At 36.3% G+C, this 17,651-nt stretch overlaps 2 protein-coding genes across 6 annotated transcripts in view; one reads left to right on the plus strand and one right to left on the minus strand.

Moving 5' to 3' along the window:
- Positions 1-520: 520 nt before the first annotated feature.
- Positions 521-11,094, minus strand: otu (ovarian tumor). Of its 3 annotated transcripts, XM_017161889.3 has the most exons (9): positions 10,843-11,094; positions 9,480-9,723; positions 9,103-9,200; positions 8,818-8,972; positions 7,071-7,475; positions 6,872-7,008; positions 6,562-6,687; positions 5,163-6,446; positions 521-1,231 (listed from the first exon to the last, which is right to left on the minus strand). In XM_017161889.3, the coding sequence occupies exons 2-9, from the start codon at positions 9,711-9,713 to the stop codon at positions 1,052-1,054; spliced, it is 2,619 nt and encodes an 872-aa protein (XP_017017378.1). In that variant the 5' UTR covers positions 9,714-9,723; positions 10,843-11,094; the 3' UTR covers positions 521-1,051. The 3 variants fall into 3 exon arrangements, with proteins under 3 accessions (XP_017017378.1, XP_041630665.1, XP_017017377.1); XM_017161888.3 differs by lacking the exon at positions 6,562-6,687 and having other exon boundaries at positions 523-1,231; positions 10,843-11,091; XM_041774731.2 differs by lacking the exons at positions 6,872-7,008; positions 7,071-7,475; positions 8,818-8,972; ... (1 more) ...; positions 9,480-9,723; positions 10,843-11,094 and having other exon boundaries at positions 6,562-6,748.
- A 963-nt stretch (positions 11,095-12,057) lies between these two features.
- Positions 12,058-17,651, plus strand: part of LOC108083958 (solute carrier family 41 member 1) — a 39,954-nt gene continuing 34,360 nt past the window's right edge. The window contains exons 1-2 of one of the 3 annotated variants that reach the window (XM_041774734.2): positions 12,071-12,213; positions 14,351-14,433. In XM_041774734.2, the coding sequence (XP_041630668.1) occupies positions 14,358-14,433 (76 nt within the window). In that variant the 5' untranslated portion in view covers positions 12,071-12,213; positions 14,351-14,357. Of the gene's footprint in view, positions 12,214-14,350; positions 14,434-17,651 lie in introns of those variants that run through there. The other 2 variants (XM_041774732.2, XM_041774733.2) reach the window with 2 other exon arrangements.

The following is a 17,651-nucleotide window of genomic DNA, read 5'->3' on the forward strand; positions in this document are numbered from 1 at the left end:
CTGTGAAATTAGTGCAGGGACCGTAAATAATGATTATCAATGTTTTCTTTAAACAAAAAAATCATCCACATGAAAAAAAAACGAATTATACCAATTGGCTACAATTTGGATGCTCTTTCAAGATAATCAATAAGAGCTGAAATCTAGATTTGTATAGATTAAACCAATTTTAATTATTAATTTTTAAGTTTTATTTAATTACCCACAAAATAATTATTATTATTCATAAAATCATGTAAAATTTTTTTCTAAGAAACTTCTTAGAAGGAAGATATTACACATTGAGCGAAATTCATAGCGAAAAAATATCGCTCAAAAAATAATCATTATATCTCTTATAATAATAATTATTGTTTGAGCAATCAAGAAAATGTAAAATTATAATTATTAATGGCAAGCAAAATATATTAAAATCAATTTATAACAATTAAACATTGATTTTTATTTTTTCTCTTATAAAAATCTAAAAGACTTTTTCTTTTATTATTATTACAATTACTTGATAATTGCAGCACAGAATGAAGTAAGAATCTTTTTTAGTCTCTCTTGATTTATTAACAGTTATTTTCGGGTACATGCCACATGGTTGAGTTTCTAGTTGAACAGCGTTAGGGAGCATATAGATATGTATGTATGTACATGGAAGAATATATATGTATAGATAGTATTTTTTAAATAAATCATATAAATAGGTTTTTTTCTTACATTTTTTAGCCTGCACTTGCCTTTAGGTTACGATTTTTACGGATTATGATGTGATTAATAAATGTTTTGATAAAATCCTATAAAACTGCTTTATATTACAAATTTAAAACGAAGTTAAGTGCGTTGACATTCTCTTTAAATTATGCAATCAATCATTGTTTGTACAAACGATCTTTTTGGAGTATACAGGGTCCGCATTTGAGAAGCGGAAGTGTCTTTAAAAAGTTGACTACAGATTTTTAAAAGTAGAATGGAGTTTTAAAAAGTCGGTTCGTTTGAAATCGTTGTGTATATATGTACGCCTCTCATCGGTTTGATCCGATTTCCCGTATTTATTCCCCCACTGTTAGTGATGACGGGGGGCAGCGTAGACGGCTGCTGGCTGGGCCTGAGCGGGGGATGTCGGCATGGTCGTCGGCTGATGTTGCTGTGGCTGCTGCGGCGGCTGTTCGATGGGTAAATTGCCAATCATCTCGTATGGGGGGGCCACCAACGTTGGCGGTGGCATGCCCCAGGCATAGGGGTTCTGCGGGTAACAGAGGATATTCAATAAAATTAAATGCATTACTAAATGTTAAAATATTCGTGCCTCTTAACATACTTTCAGCGACATTTAAAGCCTAGCTCAAGCCTTGCTTGAGAATAAGGAACTGAAAATAAGGAACTAACTACAAAATAAATGGTGATTAACAACATAAAACTATTCAAAATAATGTCTGTGTATGTTAGTTGCAGGGAAATCTCTTGAAGCGTTTAAAAGCAGAAGCTTCAGGTAATTTGTAAATAAATAAAATGTATTCTTAACATGCTAATTTTACAGATTACGTAATCATTATAAGTGAAATAATAAATATAAATGTTTAATGATTATCTATTGGTTTTAATATATTTTACTTGCCATTAACAATTATAATTTTTTTTATTACATAATCGCTCGAAAAATATTTATTATTATTTTGAGGAAAAAAATATCGCTCAAAATATAATGTTTAATTTTTGAACAATATTTTGTTCGCCCAGAATTTCGCTCAATGTGTAAGATCTTCATTTTGGGAGGTTTCTTTGAAAAAAAATTTACATAATCCTATGAATCACAAACAGAAGAACAAATAAAAACACATTTAGCGAAATTCTAAGCGAAAAAATAATAATAATAATTTTTTGAGCAATTAAATCAGCATCAAAATGGTAGGCAATTGGTAAAATTCGTTCTTTTTTGCGCCTTTTCCAAGTGGATTATTTTTTTGATTAAAGAAAATATTGATTATTATTATTTACAGTCCCTGCTACTTTTGCTTCAAGTATATTTAACCGTTTTTTTTAATACGAAAACGTCTTTGTCGCCAACTCTCGATTCAGTTTTAATTTCCTATCCCGTTTTTAGTTCTTGCAAGAATCTGCCGCGGGTTAATTCGGGTTTCTGCGTTAAGTCCCAAGTTTAAAGAAAAGTAAAAGAGAAGTTAAAAGCTAAGTGCAGCAAATAAACAGTTTAAGGACCTCTTAATGGGGTTAACCCATGTGACTTAATTTATTTTCTTAGAAGATTTTTCGATATTTGATGTCGTTACAAAGTTACATCACTGAAAAGACATCTAACTCCTGCAATGATTATTTCTTTTCGGTTTTTTCTCGAAACCACTTTTTCCAACTGCTCAATATGATTTCTTAACCGATTGTCCTGAACTTTGCAGAATATGTTCAGAATACATGCAGACACGGAATAGACTATGATCATTTAAATAGGTCATAGGTTTTTTTTTTTCACTGCAAAATAGACAACTAAAAAGGGCGTTTTTCAAAAATAAGATGACAAAGTGGCGCCAAATTTTTATATTTTCAAAATATACTAGTCTGTTTCGTATCCGCATTCATCCAGATCATATCTGCATTTAAATTTTTGAAATCGACCTTGCCAGTTCGCCAGAATCGTGTTGACCATGACCTTTTTTTTCCCTATATCTCGGAAATTTTGCAACACTTCGACTTGCAAACAAGAAAGGAAGCTAACTTCGGCACACCGAAGTTTGTATACCCTTGCAGATTGGTTTTGATGTTTATATTATAGATTTAAATGCTGAAAACACTCACAAAACAGAGTTTCATTACATTTTACCTATACTTATTATGTTTACAGTTTGACAGTTACAGTTTTACATTCCCAACTTTATATATTTTATACATTAAGGGGGGGGTAAGGTATTTAATTTTTTTTTTCTTAAATTTTTTTTTATTTTTTATTTTTAAAGTTCAACATCTTAAGAATATTGTGTCCAAGTTTTACATCGATCATAGGAATATTGACGAAGTTATGCGGAGTTGAACGAAGGTCGTCTGGTGTTCAATGCATGAGAATCACAAAGTTTAAAGCGCTCTCCTGAAAAATGCCATTTTGAAAATCGGTGTACACGATAACTCAAAATCTACTGAACCAATCGGTTTGAAATTTGGAACATAACTTCTTTAGATAATTCTACAGGTATTCACGTCGAGCTTTTTTTAATTTTTAATTTTCTTATTTTTTTTAATTAACAAATTACCTTAATTTTTTAGTCAAAAATCGGGGTTTTGACTTCAAACTTTGATAAAAAATAGGGAAAAAATTTTAAAAATAAAAACTCTTCGTGAATACTTCGGGACACTTATCTTTTAACGAATGAGGTATAATTTTTTTAGATCGGATGATCCTGTGGACTGTTAGGATGTACACCGCAAAACAACTTTTTTTGGAGGCGACTCGGGAGATTCCCTATAACTCCTCTGCCTCTAAATATTTATCAATAAAAAATTTATCAAAAATTATTCAAATGTTGTGTTATTATATGGTATTTAATTCATTAAGCTAACTTTAGCCGTTTCGCCACAATAATTTTTTGAAAAGTGGCCTTTTTTGCACCGAATTAACCTTACCCCCCCCTTAACCGATCGCTTCTATGGCAGCTATAAGATATAGTTGTCCGATTTTTATGAAATTTATACCAAAATTCTAGAATAATAAAAAAGCTAATATCTTAGAGTAAATAAAAATGCGTTCAAAAACAACGAAGCTATAATTTTATTTCTATTAATTTCCCGATCGTTCCTATGGCAGCTATATCATATAGTCGTCCGATTTTCATAAAATTTTTACCAAAATTCTAAAATAATATAAAATGGCCATATCTAAATATGCATATCTAAATTATGCAAAAATGTTGAAAAACAGCAAAGTTATAATAATTTTTCTAAAAATTTATCGAACATTTGTATGGCAGCTATATGATATAGTCGTCCGATCCGGCCCGTTCCGACATATATAGCAGTGAGAGCATATAGAAGACTATATACAAAGTTTCATTCAGATAGCTTTAAAACTGAGGGACTAGTTTGCGTAGAAACAAACAGACAGACAGGCGGACAGACGGACAGACGGACAGACAGACAGACGGACAGACGGACATGGCTAGATCGACTCGGCTGTTGATGCTGATCAAGAATATATATACTTTATAGGGTCGGAAACGTCTCCTTCACTGCGTTGCAAACTTCTGACTGAAATTATAATACCCTGCAAGGGTATAAAAATGTTGAAAAATACTTTATGCTTTACTTAATAACTGTTAAAAAAATGAAAGGGGCTGAGTCCTAAGCGCTCTTCAGGAAAACTTGTCAAAACTCGGTCCAAAAAACAGATTCACATGGGTTAACCCCTTAAGGGGTTATATACAGTTGTGATGATAAAAAAATCGACTTTTTTTTATGTCATATTCTTCAAGTATATAATATTGAGAATATTCTCACAAAAATTCATAACGATCGGAGCATTAGAACAGAAGTTGTAGCTATTTATAGTGCACGACCTGCACATCGGCTTGAACAAACTTGAAACTTTAAACGCGATTATCTCAGAATCGTTTTTTTTCGAAGTTACCTTTGCGGTGGACACGATTACTAAAAAACTATTGATCCGATCAACACCAAATTTTGACCACTTATTTATTATAACAATAGCTAGTCCTCTAACGAAGAATTTGTTATTTTTTTTTTTAACTTTTTTTTTAAAGCATAAAAATCGAAAATCTTATACATCGAAAAAGTAAATTTTTTGTTAAAACTGTCGCCATTTTTTTTTTATCAAAAGTTTTACAAATCCATGGTCTAGAGGACTAGGCAAGACAATATACTAACGAAAAATTGTTTAATTTTTGATTTCGGATGAACCGTTCGCGGGATATGATGTCCACCGCAAGTCAAAATCGAAAAAAAGACGATCTTGGAATTCGGACATAACATTTTTAATATTTAAGTTTTTTTTATGAAAAAATTTTATGAAGTACCCAGAAACATGTACTAAACAACGTCGGCAAAACATGTTTAATAAATATTTTTTATGATGTCAAAAAAAAATCGACAAAATTGCATTTTTTTGCGCGGTACAACTGTATATAACCCCTTAATGTAATTGAATACTAAAAACGCACCTGTCCGCCAGCTGCTCCTGTCAGTTGTGACGGCATTCCCGGTCCCGCCGCCTTGTGAAAGAAGATCGGTGGGGGCTGGGGCTGCTGAAGCATCCTGGGCGGTGACACCAAATGATGCGGTGGCGGAGGCGGAACAGCCTGCGGCGGCGAGCTGTAGAAACTAAACTGGCTGCCGTTCGTGGTGGGCGAGGGTGTCGGCGTGGGTGTCGGCAAGAGAGCTGTATGCCCTAGGGGATCCTTCAGGTCGTGCAACGGCTCGGACCGCTTACCAAGGGCCCTGTTCGGATTCGAGTGGCGCTTCGTGTAGGCCTTCTCCAAAGGAGGCCGCTGGTCCACGGCGTTGCCTGCTTCTGGTGAAGGCGGTGGTGTTGCCTCCCCACCTGCCTGCCGATCCGCTCCAGCGCTTTTCAATGGCGATTGGTCCGTGTTGTTGTGCATCATGGCGATCTCTTCAGGAGTCGGTGGATGGGATGACATCCGCAAATGCATATCTACGCCCATGTTGTAAAAGTATCGCAAAGTGCCCACATCTGCGGGCAGATCTTCGCCGTTCATATGAAGGGAGCGACGGGGTTCCCCGCCAGCTGTTTGAGTGTTGAGTGCTGCATGCGATGGCGGCAGGAACGGATGCGGTCCTGGCAGAGTCAAAGGACCCGTTGGAGGCGGGCCATAGCCGTTGAAAGGCATATACACGCACCCATCGGCTGGTGGTGGCGGTGGAGGCCCGGCCAGCGGATATTGAAGCTCCTCAGAGATGGCCACCGGGGATGCGGGCCATGATGGAGGAGCCGGATCTCCGTGATGGCCTGGCGACATAATGGGCAAATAGTTCATAAAGTGAGTAGGTGGCGGCAGAGCGGCAGAAGCGGCCGAGTCGTGGCTATGGCTTGGAGCATTAGAGATCTGGCGCGATACCCTCAGTTCCTTGGTGCGCTGCTGCCGCGGCTTTTGGGGTCCCTCCCGCTGGCTCTGCTCCCTCTGACTATGATCCACGCCGTGATTCTGCTGCTCTGGGTCCCGTTGCTCCCCATTCTGGGCCACCCCGCGATAGCAGTTGTCCAACGGTACGTAGCCCTGCATCGGCCCCAAGACTACCTTTCTGGGCTCGAAATACTGGCCGATCTCGAACAGCTTGGTCTTCTTCCACTTGGCCATCTTGCTGGGCTTGCTCGCTACCTTGGACAGCTGCATGCGGTGGTGCTGCATCTGGCGCTGGTAGCGATAGGGGAGCGTCCACGGACGGAACTCATCGGGCGGCACGGGGTGCAGGGACTCGTAGGGAACCTAAAAGCCAGGCAAAAGACCCAAAGATTAGACTCCTCAGATTCCCTGAATGCAACGACATATACTTCATAGATTGACAGAACACAAAGAAAGAGGTAGATAAGGAAAGCGATACCAAAAGCTTCTTGCCAATCTTCTCCACAAAGACCACGCAGTGGGTCTTGTCTCTGGAGATCTTTTGAATGTGGCACGTTTTTAGCTCCAACTCGTGCTCCATTTCCACCCGGCACTTGGCTCCCACCTGCAAGACAAATAGCACAAATTCGAGATAGAAGGGGAGGGGTTGACAGGCAAAAGCAAGGAGCTGGACTAGTAATGAAAAGTGTGTGTGGATGAGTGAAGAAAACATGAAACGTGTGTGTGTGTGTGCACTGGGCTTTGTGTGCGTCCCAGGAGAGAAGTGTTTTAGAGTCGATCCGTTTTACCTTGAAGTTGTAGTCATTGGCGTAGGCGTTGTAGCGCTTGGCTTCCTTGCGGATGTCGTTCCAGCAGTCAAACTCAATGTTTCGGTACATAAAGGGGTCCAAAGACTTGGCCACCTTGTATGGAAAGGGTGTGATGCCTGCCGACGAGAATATATGTGGGGTTCGACCATTAAAATCAGAATGTTTGCGATATACTTACCATCATCCAGCAGCTGGCGCACACAGGACACCAATCGGTTCGGACACATGTGCATTATGTCGCTCGATCCGCTGCCATTATTCCCAGACGAGTCATGATCCAGCTGTGACTTCGAGTCCCGCCTGGCGCCTCCTGGCCTCCGGCCATTACTATTGCTTTGGTTTCCAGCAATCCTGTGGAAATTGCACAGCTTGTAGTTCTCCAGGATGCAGTTTGTGTGCTCCGGTAAGTCCAGCTTGAACTTGCGACCATCGGAAGCTTGCAGGTGGATCATGTAGCCCTTGTTATCGAACTCCTCATCGCACGCGTCCCACTCGAAGGTGTGTGGGTGCAACATGCTCTCCACAGCAAAGTTCACGTCGGGCAGCTTGAACAGCATCTTGTAGAGAAGCTTAAAGGCGATGGCTAACGTTGGACAGAAAATAATAGATATATACAGCTTTATAAATACATACCTACAAACATGTACCCTGCAGTACCAGATATAAGTCAATGAATTACATACAGGTCGGTGCTGTTGATAAATCGATGACGGATCATACAAATCAGTGAGGAATAATCATTAAAAATTATTCACTTGTTTATCATAGATTCATCAACAAATCATCACCATCAACATCATTTATTCATCACCATTTCATATACTATATATCAGCAACTCATTATATATACTATATATTAAAAATTCATCATAATCTCATCAATAATTGAGGCCAAAAAGCTTTTGTTTTTGTTTTTTTACTTTATATAATTGTTTCAATATAATAATTTTAATACAAGTCAAAGTTACATCGCAAATGAAAAATGCTCACTACGCTTATATTTTTGAAAGAGAGAGAGAAACCCGTTTTTATACCCGTTTCTATACCCTTATAATGAGAAGTTTGCAACGCAGTGCACAAAAACATTTCATATAAACTATATATATTTTTTATCAGCATCAACAGCCGAGTCGATGTAGCCATGTCCGTCTGTTCGTCCGTTTCTACGCAAACTAGTCCCTCAGTTTTAAAGCTATCTGGATGAAACTTTGCAGATAGTCTCTAACTACTCTATATGTGGGAACGGGCCGGATCGGACGACTAAATATATACCTACCATAGAAATTATGGACAAAAAAAATGATAAATTCACTGTTTTTCAACATATTTTCATTTTTGAGATATCGTAATTTTTTATTATTTTAGAATTTTGGTTTTAATTTTTATGCAAATTGGACGATTATATAATAAAGCTGCCACAGGTACGATTGGGTGATTATTAGAAAAAATTATAACTTTGTTGTTTTTTAACGTATCTTTATCTTTCTAAGATATGAGCTTTTATTATTATTTCAGAATTTTGGTTTTAACTTTATGAAAATACTTTGCTTATTTCAGAATTTATAATTATAATGTCTATATAAATCTAAAATATTGTTATTTTATACGATTAATTTTTTTTTTTAATTTTAACAATACCCAATTATTATATGCTTTGTATAAATATACAACTCTTAGATATATCCTGGTATTTTTTCTATTAATTTCTTAATGATCCAATTGCAAACTGCAAGGGTATACAATCTTCGGCGTGCCGAAGTTAGCTTCCCTTCTTGTTAACTGATGAAAGACTCATTAATTTCGATATTTTTTTGATCAACATTTTATTAGCAACCTTTTCTTTGAAAAGGTAAGATGAGTGAAAGTCGGTTTTGTCACGATTGGTGGTACATAGGGTACTGTAGGGTATTTTTTCAAACACTTACACTGGCAAATCGCAGCCTTTTCAATGTATTCTACTTTGTAGACAGAATCGAAATGATTTTCGTTGTTATAAAAGACCCGGAAATTGTCAGAATAGCGACGATTAAAGATGACGCTACTTCCCATGTTGTAAGGCTCGAACAGAATCACATTGCGTCTGAAAGAAATCAATAAACAAGTCAAAATTTAGAATTAAGGTTTAAACTCCGCAAAGCTACAATACAAAGTATGAGAAATTCGCCAACACATAAACAAGTGTAAGCCAAGGACTATTTTTCAGTAGTTACCGATACAGGCAGCACATAGCTCGCAGTTCTGTCATGGTTCCATATGTCTTCGGCTTGGACATGTCTATCATGTAGCTATCAAAGTCGCCATGGATGTCCTATATATACACATGAAAAATTAAGAAAAATTTAATCTATTAGGCTTAATTTGCCCAAAAAGTATTATGAAGACCATATTTTTTCCATTATATTCTAAGAATATATATAAAATGTTTACGTTTCTATAATTGTTAAAGGTTCCACAAGAATGTAGGTTATATTATATTTTAAGAAGTTATCAGTAATCAAATGATGTTTTAAGCTAAACTCTTAAAATTGAAATTTAGAGATTTCCGTAAAACTACACATCACAAAACACCTAATGAGCTCCCGCTAACCTTTTCGAAGATGCGTCGTTTTTGGGTCATGAATCGGACACACTCCAGCCGAACCTCGTAGTGCAGCATTTGGGTGTCGTACATCTGCTCGGCGATCGCCCGGAACAAGCTTGAGGCATCCCGTGCCGTATGCTTCCGGTAGAGACAACGGCTCTCCAAATACTGGTCATACGGATCCGGAGCCTGTCGGCTGCCGGATGTAATCGGTCGCTGCAACCGCATCATCATAGCCATGGCGAGTCCTCTAAAATAAAATTAAATTAAATTGAGTTGTTAGGAGTTTGTCAAATAGCATTTAAAAAAGGCCATTTATTTTAAAGGCATAATATCCTAAGAATATTGTGTCCAAGTTTTACATCGATCCTAGGAATATTGACGAAGTTATGCAGAGTTGAACGAAGGTCGGTTAGTGTTCAATGCATGAGAATCACAAAGTTTAAAGCGCTCTCCTGAAAAATGCCATTTTTTTTTTTAAATACGCGTGTCCATGGAATAGACTACAATTATATTGATATCTTATAAATTGGATTTTTTATTAACAAAAAAGTGAAGAAATTTTTCAGAAAAACAAAAAAATTTTTAAGTAGCCGCCATTTTTTATTTTTTATTTAATTTGTATAATTGTAGTCTATTCCATAACCACATTAATACTAAACAAGAACATCTTTGAATTTTTTGTTTCAGTCGATTTTTACGTCCTGCAGGATGGTCGCCAGAGGGGTACCTTTTTTTGCAGAGGCTTACGTCGCCCTGTGTCCTGCTTCAGGACATGCTCTAAAATATTTGAAATTTTTGCTAAATCATCTTTAAACTATGATAAAAATTTACGAAAAAAAAATTAAATACCTTACCCAACCCCCCCTTAAAGTAAGCCATACATAGATACACAAATTTAACTGTAACCTCAAATTTATATTTCTTATCGAGTAACGGGGCTTTAACCACTTGCTTATACATACATACATACATACATAAGTATGTATGAACATACAGACTTGATCAGGTGCGTGGGAAAAGAAATTGTACACACACAAATATTATAATATTTAATATTATCCAATATTTATTACATGATGACTAATTAGACTCAAATAACAATTATTTCTTTATTGTATCCAACTTGACTAGTTTTTGAAACACCATTAAATTAAGCAAAATTATTTTTTTACAGTGGGAACAACTTAAGGTTAGAGTGGGATGGCCATAGTTGCGAGCAAGTTCAATATGGCGGCGGGATAACCAAAGCTTACGCAAAACAGAGCCAGGAACGAAAGTCAGGCAAAGAAAATAAAGTATGCATACATACACAAATATGAATATGAATATATGTTTACATATATATATAAACACTTATTGCACTTACCGTAAAAATTTTCAGAAGCGAAGAGGAAAAACACAGGGTTTAATAAATATATTATAGGACTTTACTTCAGCGTTGACCGGCACACAGTGATCGCGTAAAAAGTGTATAACGAAAATATTAAAAATAAATAAAAAGGAAACGATTTATAAGGACTGTCGGATTTATGTTGTCCTTCTTCCTTATCCGTCCGCACTATCGCACTTGCATTCGCTTTTGCACTTCCAGAATAAATAATTTTCTTCCAATTGCTTCTGCCGAGCACTGCTAAACGAAGACGATAACTTGGAAATTTATCGGTAAACCCAGTGGAACTGGAATAGCATAGAGCGAAAATGTAGTCGAACAGGGAAATACCCTAAATAATTAAAATTTTTAAGTTTATTTTATATAATTGAACCCAAACATGTCCGATGGCTAATATTTTCTTCTATATATTGAACTATCATTACAATTACGATAAGTATTACTACTACTTTAACTTTTTTTTAAATATATATACATATATACATAATATATTTCGCGAATTCCAATCCTAATTCAAATGATAACAGCTGTTTCTGTATAAAATGCTGAAAATATCGGCTAACTATCGCGATGCATCGCACTTAGTTAGCCGATAATTCAGTTGTCAAGGGAATACCCTGGTTTTCAAACAAATTTGTCTTCATTTTTTAATTACTGTCTGTGTGAAACAGTTGAGATTTTTCGCAGATCTAGATCTGCATTCCACATCCGATTACAGCTTATCGATCAGCTGTGCCACATCGAAAACACACATTTCTGCCATTTAAAAGCCATATCCTTACCTCTGATCGGGTGGGAGTTTTTAACGATATGCTGCGATTCACATCAGGTGGGCAGAGGAAAGAAAAGGTGTATTTTGTAAATAAAAAATTGTAAATCAACCATTGCTGTTCGTATTTTGCTTCTAAGCAAAAAAGTATACATATAAAAGGCATTTTAAAATTCATCCGAGTTAGATATCTAAAAATATAAAACATTCCGATAACACGATTGCAACAAGCATTAAAAAGCAAAATCATACGAGAGATAGCAAGGAGACTTTTAATTTAAATACGAAACTTTCTTAACGCCCAAGGAAGTTGCGTATCGAGTCTATCGATTTCTCCGATAGGCATAACATCTGTTTAATGTCAGCTCTGAAAGCGCCGGAGTGTTTTTTTCGGCGTTCTTGTTTTGCTGTTGTTGCTGGGCCTTCTTAGGGGGTGGAAAATGTCGACACCGCGCTTTCCACGCCTTGTTGTTGTCCGTCCGCTGGGCTTTGGTTCAGTTTGAAATTGCAAGTCAATGAAGCCAGGAGTAAACTTAAAGTTCGCGCTGTTACCGCGACTAAAGTTGTCTGGAAGAGATGTGAGTGGCTGTGTGTGCGTGTGTCTATTGTTTTTTCGTTTCCAATTTCAATTGCTAATTGTTATTAGTTGTATTGTGAGTGTTTTATTTGTCTCAGTGTTTCATCCATTCTACATTCTATTGTCTTCCATCTTTCAGCGGCAATACTATCCGTATTTTTTTTTTGTGTTTTGGTAGTTTCTTTATGTCAAACCAAGTCAAAACATAACCAAACAGTCAATAAAATAACAATAATCAACTAATATAATCGAATCGAATCGCTCATTAACAACAACAAAAACACGTGGCTAAACAAAGAACAAGGAAAAGTCCTGTTATAGTCTTTCTTTCGTCCCGTTATGAAATTGGAAAGAGCGAGAAAAGAACCGTGCGACAAAGTGCAGTATTTCCATGCTGTCTCCCTCGCGCTGGGGTAAAAATCAATAGGAGAGACAAAGCACGTGTTCCCCCCCCTCTCCCTGTGATATCTCTCTCGCTCGCTCGCTCGCTCGCGTGTGTGTGTGCGAATCGATAAACTGTAAATCAAGTTTGTTGAACGCGTGTCGCCCTGTCCCATTCCCCCGTTTGATTTGTTTACATCGCATCTCTTTCCCACAATCTTGAATGAAATTTCCGTCTCCTTTTTCGAATTCTACGTTTTTTTTTAATTAACTGGGTCAACTTTTAAATGACATACATAAATACATATGTATGTAAATAGATTCGGGTTGGATTTTTTGTCGGCACAGCCATGCTTTATCGGTGTCTGTCAGGTGTTGAGGTCAATGTCATGGGTTATTCGAGCATTTTCGCAAAGTCGTCTCGACGTCTGCGACCTTCGAACTTTCAGAGTTGCCAAGTGCCTGAGGTCGCAACTTCGGTTTTTGCAAACATTTAATTGATTAAACTCAACAATATATTGACGACCTCCTTATCGATATTGCTTATACAACTATCCTGTTCTCCCGTCTATCTTATCTTTCGTTTGAGTGAGGGAGCAAAATGAGTTTAAAGATAACTTCGCTGTTGGCCCTGTCCCGTTCAGTCCACGGTTTTGACATGTGTCGTTCGACATAAAAGAGGCAATTCCCATAACCTTTTTTGACCAATACTGACAATCCTGCTAAGTTGGTAGTGCTTCTAGCACCCGATATATGAAAGTCTGACAGAGACTAAGGGTCTACTTTTTTAAATTCGTTTACACATTGCCTGATTTTTTATACATACACTTTGAGAAAGAGTGTCACTCTAAACAAATTGTAAAGCCGCATAATTTTTTTTATTTATTTATTATTATATTTTTTTTTAATGCGTGTTTACTTGTGATATATTTATGGTGTGAATATTTTTAAATCATGTAAGACAATTTTATACCATTTAAATTCATATAGACAAGTCACTTAGTAAATTTCACGATTTCGAATGCTGAGGGAAAAAAATGCGACACAGTCGTTTTTGAAAATGAGAACAACCAGAAAGTGCCTTTTGTTGCTGTTGCTGCGTTTGTATTTTGTTTGCCGGTCGACGCCAGAGAATTTCCGTTTGCTACTTTCAGTTGCCTTCGAACATTGAGCTTGTCGCGTCTGTGCAGAAAAAGGGGAAATTGTAACGAAAAGAGGAAGTTAGAATAAAGCAGCAGCCCAAAACAAAGCAGCAAGAAGAAAGCCAAAAGAAGGGAACCAGAAATGTGTTTGCCAAAATTAGTTTTTGTTTGTCACTAACAGCGACGTCGAGCCGATTTATTTTGACGTCGCTGTTATCTGTACACAAGTGAACCAACAGTAGTGTCCCCAAAAATTGGGCATTATCAAGCGGAACCACAGTTACTGTTACCGCTACAGCTTCCAATTCAAATTAAGGCAATATTGTGCTGTATAGAATTAAGAATTACATATGTACCCTAAAAAAATTCAACCAATATTTAATTTACATTAAAAATGTATTTATTTGTTTATTTTAACCTCTAAATGTAATTTTGATTTAAATAATTTTTTTTAAGCTAACCAAAAACAATACAAACAAATTGCCTTAATAGTGGATTGCTTCGCTTTAAATATTTTTTGTTACTTAAATTCTTGCTTTTCTTTTGGTTCTTTTCCATTTCTTTTCGCATATGTATCTGCTTTGCCACACGAATCGAATAAATATAACTTGTCAGTCGCAAGATGCAGCCGATTAATAGTGGCGGCGCCAACAGTGGCGGCGAGAAAAACGAGACCCGCATGCGCCGCAGGCCCATACGTAAGCTATTTTTGTTATATGCACTTATCTGCCTTGTTTTCGTATTTTCCCCGATTTACTTTAACCCCTACACCACGCTAATGCTTGCATATTACTGTTTAATTTTTCTTTATTTCCTATCACCTCGGCACGAATTTTATTTTGCATGACGACTTGAGAATAAATTTATTTTTTACCGTAAACAAACAAAATTATTTGCTTAATAGTAGTTATTTAACATAATTAGAGCCTTAGTATTATAATACAGTAAAGGAGTCAATTTCTATCCTTTTATACTAGGAACTAGGGGAATAAATGTAGAGAAAAGTATAGTTGTTATTTTGTATATTTTTTTCATATTTCCGGTATAACTTTATAAAAATCGAACGAGAATTTGAAAATAATTGCAGAAATCCAGTGTTGTTACGTATTAACTCCATAGATTTCCAATTGGATAAAATCGACATCTTTGCAATTGCAAGGGTATACAAACTTCGGCTTTCGGAATTGATCTGCTTTTTGTGTAACTTCTGATGTATTGTATAATTGCAGAGTGTAATGCCTGAAATTGTAATTCGCACTACTGCGAGATGTTTTTGTAATCGGTATTTATTTTAATACATTTTTTATGTCTATCTATCCTTCTCCCCCATTGTGATTCTTTTGTTTTATTTTATTTTATCTGTGCGCTTTGCTTTGACATCTTTTATTGTTGTTCCCATAGTTTGCTGCACGCTATTATAAGACTGCAGTAAAATGCATTTCGCAGCAATTCATTTAATTTCAATTATTAATTTTCTTTACCCCGCCCGTACACTAATTAATTAATTTAATTATGTTTAATTTGTTTGTCTGGCCCTGAATATGCAGAGTTTAAGGCCAAAGTAGCTGCCAGGGCACTCAAACACCGGAGCACTGCTTAACCTAAATAGTTGGAACTTCTTGCTTGAGTTGGTCCGCGACTTTACTTGACTGACTTTGTTACCTTGTTGGCTTATTTCCATTTGTTTATTTTGTGTAAACACGCCAGCTGTATTATTCTTTTTTTGTGTTCTGTGCAATTGCAACTTGAAATTGCAGTTGCACTTTCATTGCCATTGCCAGATGACGAAGCTTAACGGTTCAGCGCTGTCAGCTGCTTATGAGAAGCTTAGTTGATTCCATTTATTCAGTATTAAAGCCTTATTAAATATATTTTAAGCTAAAACACAGTGCGTGTAAGATTTATACATATAATTTTTATGTGCGCTATGAGATACAGTGAGGCACTAAAGTGGTGACACAGTTGCAAATGGTAAACTTTAAATGATATTATTCGGCTTGCTAAGTATTTAAATGATTAGATTATTTTGTATTTGTTTGAATAACAAACCTTTTAATTTTAATTCATTTTTCTTATAGCATTTTTTATATATTTAAAATTAAATAAAAGCACTGATTCTTTATTATTCAGTCATCACTAACAGATGTCAATTTTAAGGATATTTTTCGATAGGATTTATTTATTTTTATTTATTTCTCCCCTCATAATGTTGAATGGATTAAGGTTAATGCAACAATGCAATTGCTTTGTTGATAAGGCAACTTTGGAGCTTTAGTGTCCTTTTTTTAAATTAATTTATAGTTTGGCTATGTTGTAATCAAAATGCGTTTTAGTTCGCGCTCTCAATAAATAGCTACATTTCAATATCTGGACAATCCCAGCCCACGATTTGTACAGATTATATTCCTAGGTTATGTTTAATCTTTCCTATCTTCCAACTTGGCTGTGGCCTATTCAAATAATTTATTAGCTGTTGAGGTGACCGCGTCTGTGAAATGGACAGCCATGCAAACAAATGGCATTCGAGCATTGAGCAACATAACAACCGATAGCTTCTATCGGTTATGGCTTGCTCAACGAATCGTGAATGGAATAACTTAACCTAAGCAACATTTCGTTTATTGTTATCGTTCGCTGCATTGTTTATAAACAGTTTTTTGTCGAGTTGCAATTGCATTTTTACTGTCATTTTCTTCGTTTCTCTCTCTCTCTCACTTTTCTGTCCCTTTTGTCCTTCTCCTCTCCGTCTTTTTGCGCCAGCAGCACATAGCGGTTGTTCGAGGGTTGCGCGCATGAGCACTCAATCATTTTCTTTGAGTGCTTTTTAGCCGCAGGGCGCTAAAGAATATCGCCGCTCTGGCGATCAAGGGCTTACAGAACAGCTGTTTCCATAAAAATAGCTATTTTAATGCCTACCAAAATGCATTAAGAGTGAGTTAAATAGTTTAAACAAATATTTTGCGTAGGTAGTAGTAAATATAATTCGGTCTTTGGTTTCTAATTAATAACTTTAATTAAGTATTGATTACACCACTTTATTTTGATTGGATAATACCAAAAACAGTTTGTTTAGGGCCGATATCTCCTGAATATTTCTCGACAAAATATGAGAAGTATACGGGTTAGAAATAGGCCCTCTCTTTCTGACCTTGTCTATATATCCGGGGCAGCTGGAACTGTGTCCGTTCAGCCACAATCATAAGCCACTTGTGTGTAGATGTCGAGGGCTTTCTAAATACTTAAATCGCTCATTATGACGTCAGTGGAGGCATGCATGGTGCGTGGTAAACAATCTGTCAATATTGGCATTAACACCTCATCTATGGCTTCCAGTTAACAGACAACGTCATTTGTTGTCTTTGGCGACTCTTTAGAAATTAGAGTTCTCCTGCGAATTGATTATATGAAATAAATAAGTTAATTGGGTCCGCTCTATCATTTCGCTAAGCCATTATAAGTCTATTCATTCTCCTACAGTCGAACTACTAAAGATCGGACTATATTTAAGAACTTTATCAGCACCTTTATAAATTACAAATTCTGACCTACAAGAATTTAATTGAATGAATTTTAAGTGCATATATGCGTATGTATACTCACGATAAAGATAATACCAATGTATGTATGTATGTACAAATGTATCTGGGCTTAATAATATACATTAGTAGGATATTTAAACAGTTAAGAACGCTACAGTCGATTGTGCTCGACGGGGAAATACCCGGTACCAGAAGCCTTAAGGGGGTCTTCTCATTGGGCAACTTTTTTTTTCGATTTTTTTTTTTGCATTTATTTATAGCTTGGGATGTTGTGTATATGTCCCCAAAAGGATTTTTAGAAATTCGAAATACTTTAGAAGATACAGCCTCATTTGTGAAGCAAAGTCTTCGCAAAATGAGCTTTTTTCAAATGAACC

This window comes from Drosophila kikkawai, chromosome X, assembly GCF_030179895.1.
Source record: "Drosophila kikkawai strain 14028-0561.14 chromosome X, DkikHiC1v2, whole genome shotgun sequence".
Classification (NCBI taxonomy): domain Eukaryota; kingdom Metazoa; phylum Arthropoda; class Insecta; order Diptera; family Drosophilidae; genus Drosophila; species Drosophila kikkawai.

What these genes read in the sequence shown, in the direction of transcription:
- otu (XM_017161889.3), bottom strand. Translation starts at nt 9,713, where the DNA reads ATGGCTATGATGATGCGGTTGCAGCGACCGATTACATCCGGCAGCCGA. An exon ending in AACGACGCATCTTCGAAAAG is followed by an intron (nt 9,201 to 9,479) that starts GTTAGCGGGAGC and finishes GTGTATATATAG; the next exon opens with GACATCCATGGCGACTTTGA. An exon ending in GCTATGTGCTGCCTGTATCG is followed by an intron (nt 8,973 to 9,102) that starts GTAACTACTGAA and finishes GATTTCTTTCAG; the next exon opens with ACGCAATGTGATTCTGTTCG.